Source organism: Habropoda laboriosa, unplaced genomic scaffold (genome assembly GCF_001263275.1).
Source record: "Habropoda laboriosa isolate 0110345459 unplaced genomic scaffold, ASM126327v1 scaffold61, whole genome shotgun sequence".
NCBI classification, from domain to species: domain Eukaryota; kingdom Metazoa; phylum Arthropoda; class Insecta; order Hymenoptera; family Apidae; genus Habropoda; species Habropoda laboriosa.
The window spans coordinates 1,497,438-1,499,020 of NW_017100203.1; the positions used below are offsets into that span (position 1 = coordinate 1,497,438).

General features: G+C 30.1%; 1 protein-coding gene across 1 annotated transcript in view; it reads right to left on the bottom strand.

Annotated features, from left to right (window-relative positions):
- LOC108570535 (kinesin-like protein KIF3A) overlaps window positions 1-1,583 on the bottom strand; it is a 3,319-nt gene that overhangs the window by 525 nt on the left and 1,211 nt on the right. Inside the window, exons 4-7 of the mRNA XM_017932407.1 lie at window positions 1,264-1,403; window positions 988-1,185; window positions 526-917; window positions 49-466 (exon numbers count right to left, since the gene is read on the bottom strand). Of these exons, the coding sequence (XP_017787896.1) occupies window positions 49-466; window positions 526-917; window positions 988-1,185; window positions 1,264-1,403 (1,148 nt within the window). The remainder of the gene's footprint in view (window positions 1-48; window positions 467-525; window positions 918-987; window positions 1,186-1,263; window positions 1,404-1,583) is intronic.

Here is a 1,583-nt window from a genome sequence, read left to right on the forward strand (position 1 = left end):
TGTATATCAATTTTGTTTGTAAAATTATAATATTTATATTGTACATACCTGATATTGAACAGGGATATAACTATTTACTATTAGCTCTTGAAGTTGTAATTCTCGTCCAATACCTCTGACTCCTTCCAAAAGACCTTCCATTTCTCTTTGATGTTCTTGCTGCAAATCAGATAATTCAGCCTTAACAGACATTAACATCGTATGCACTCGAGCTAATTTTTTAGTTTTTCCTGCAGCTTCTTCTTGTAAGGAAGAATATTTCTCTTCTATATCAATGCGTTCAGCTTCCTTTGCTTCAATAGCTTTCTTTAATTGTTCTTCTCTACTTTTGCGTTGATCAAGTTCAATTGCTGCAGCAGCTAATAATTGTTCTTGAGCTTCTGCTTTTTCCAGTAAGTTTTCACCACCAACTAAAATCTTATTTTGCAAATTTTGCATTTTTTCTCGTAACGCTTCCTTTTCACTCCTGAAATCATTAATATTTTATAAAAAATATGTTTTTTAAATAAGTTTATAAAAACTTACTGAGTTCTTTTCAATTCTATGACATCTTTATCATCAGGACTTTTATCTTCTCTTTCAGCTTTATCAATTTTTTCATTGGAATCTGCATCTCTATCTTCTAGTTCTTCCATTGTTAATATTTGACTTTTTCTACGTCGTGCCTTTCTTTCGTGTCTAGTTTCTCCAACTTCTTCAGAATCTTCAGTATCTTCTTCAGATTCTGAAATTTCGGTACCATTTTCTTCCAATTGTTTGCGTAATTGTTCAATTTCAACTTGAAACTGACGAAGTAAAGCATCCTTTGGATCTTCGTTAATTCTCGCTCTATTTTTAATATTTTTAGCACGGTTCGCGTAACGAAGTGTACTTATAGTTTCATCGTAATTTATATCTGCTGGACTAATGTTTGCACACTAAATTTGAATAAATGGAAACAATTATTTAATAAACAATATTAAAAGAAAAGAAAATTAAGAATGTTACCATTAAGGTTTTTGAGTTACCACCCAAAGAATCTTGAAGCAATCTTGTTAGTTTGGAATTTCTGTAAGGCACATGTGAACTCTGACCATCAACCAATGCAGATATTACATTACCTAATGTAGAAAGTGATAAATTAATTTTTGTTGCTTCCCTTAAGCGGACTCCAGAAGCTTTGGTTTTGCTTTGTCTTTCTGAGCCCTAGAATAATATCACAATTTAATATATATGTACATATTTTAAAAGAAAAATGTTACATTAGTTACATGAATATCATACAGCTAAGTCAACTAAATGAAGTTTTCCCATTTTAACATGCTGTTCACCATCTTCACCAAGTTGACTGGATTCAACTGTGATTGTAAATATAGCATGGGACCTTGAGCTTGACACATTCATTGCTGTAGCTCCAACAACCCCTAAGTAATATATCAAAATTATACAATCTACATAATGATATACAACATGCTTATTCATAATGACATACTTTGTTATAATATAATATAATTATTCTCAGCACTTTACTAATTAGTACTAATATCTAAATTATAAAATAACATCTTACTTAAAATATAAAATTATAAAAATACATAGCAAAA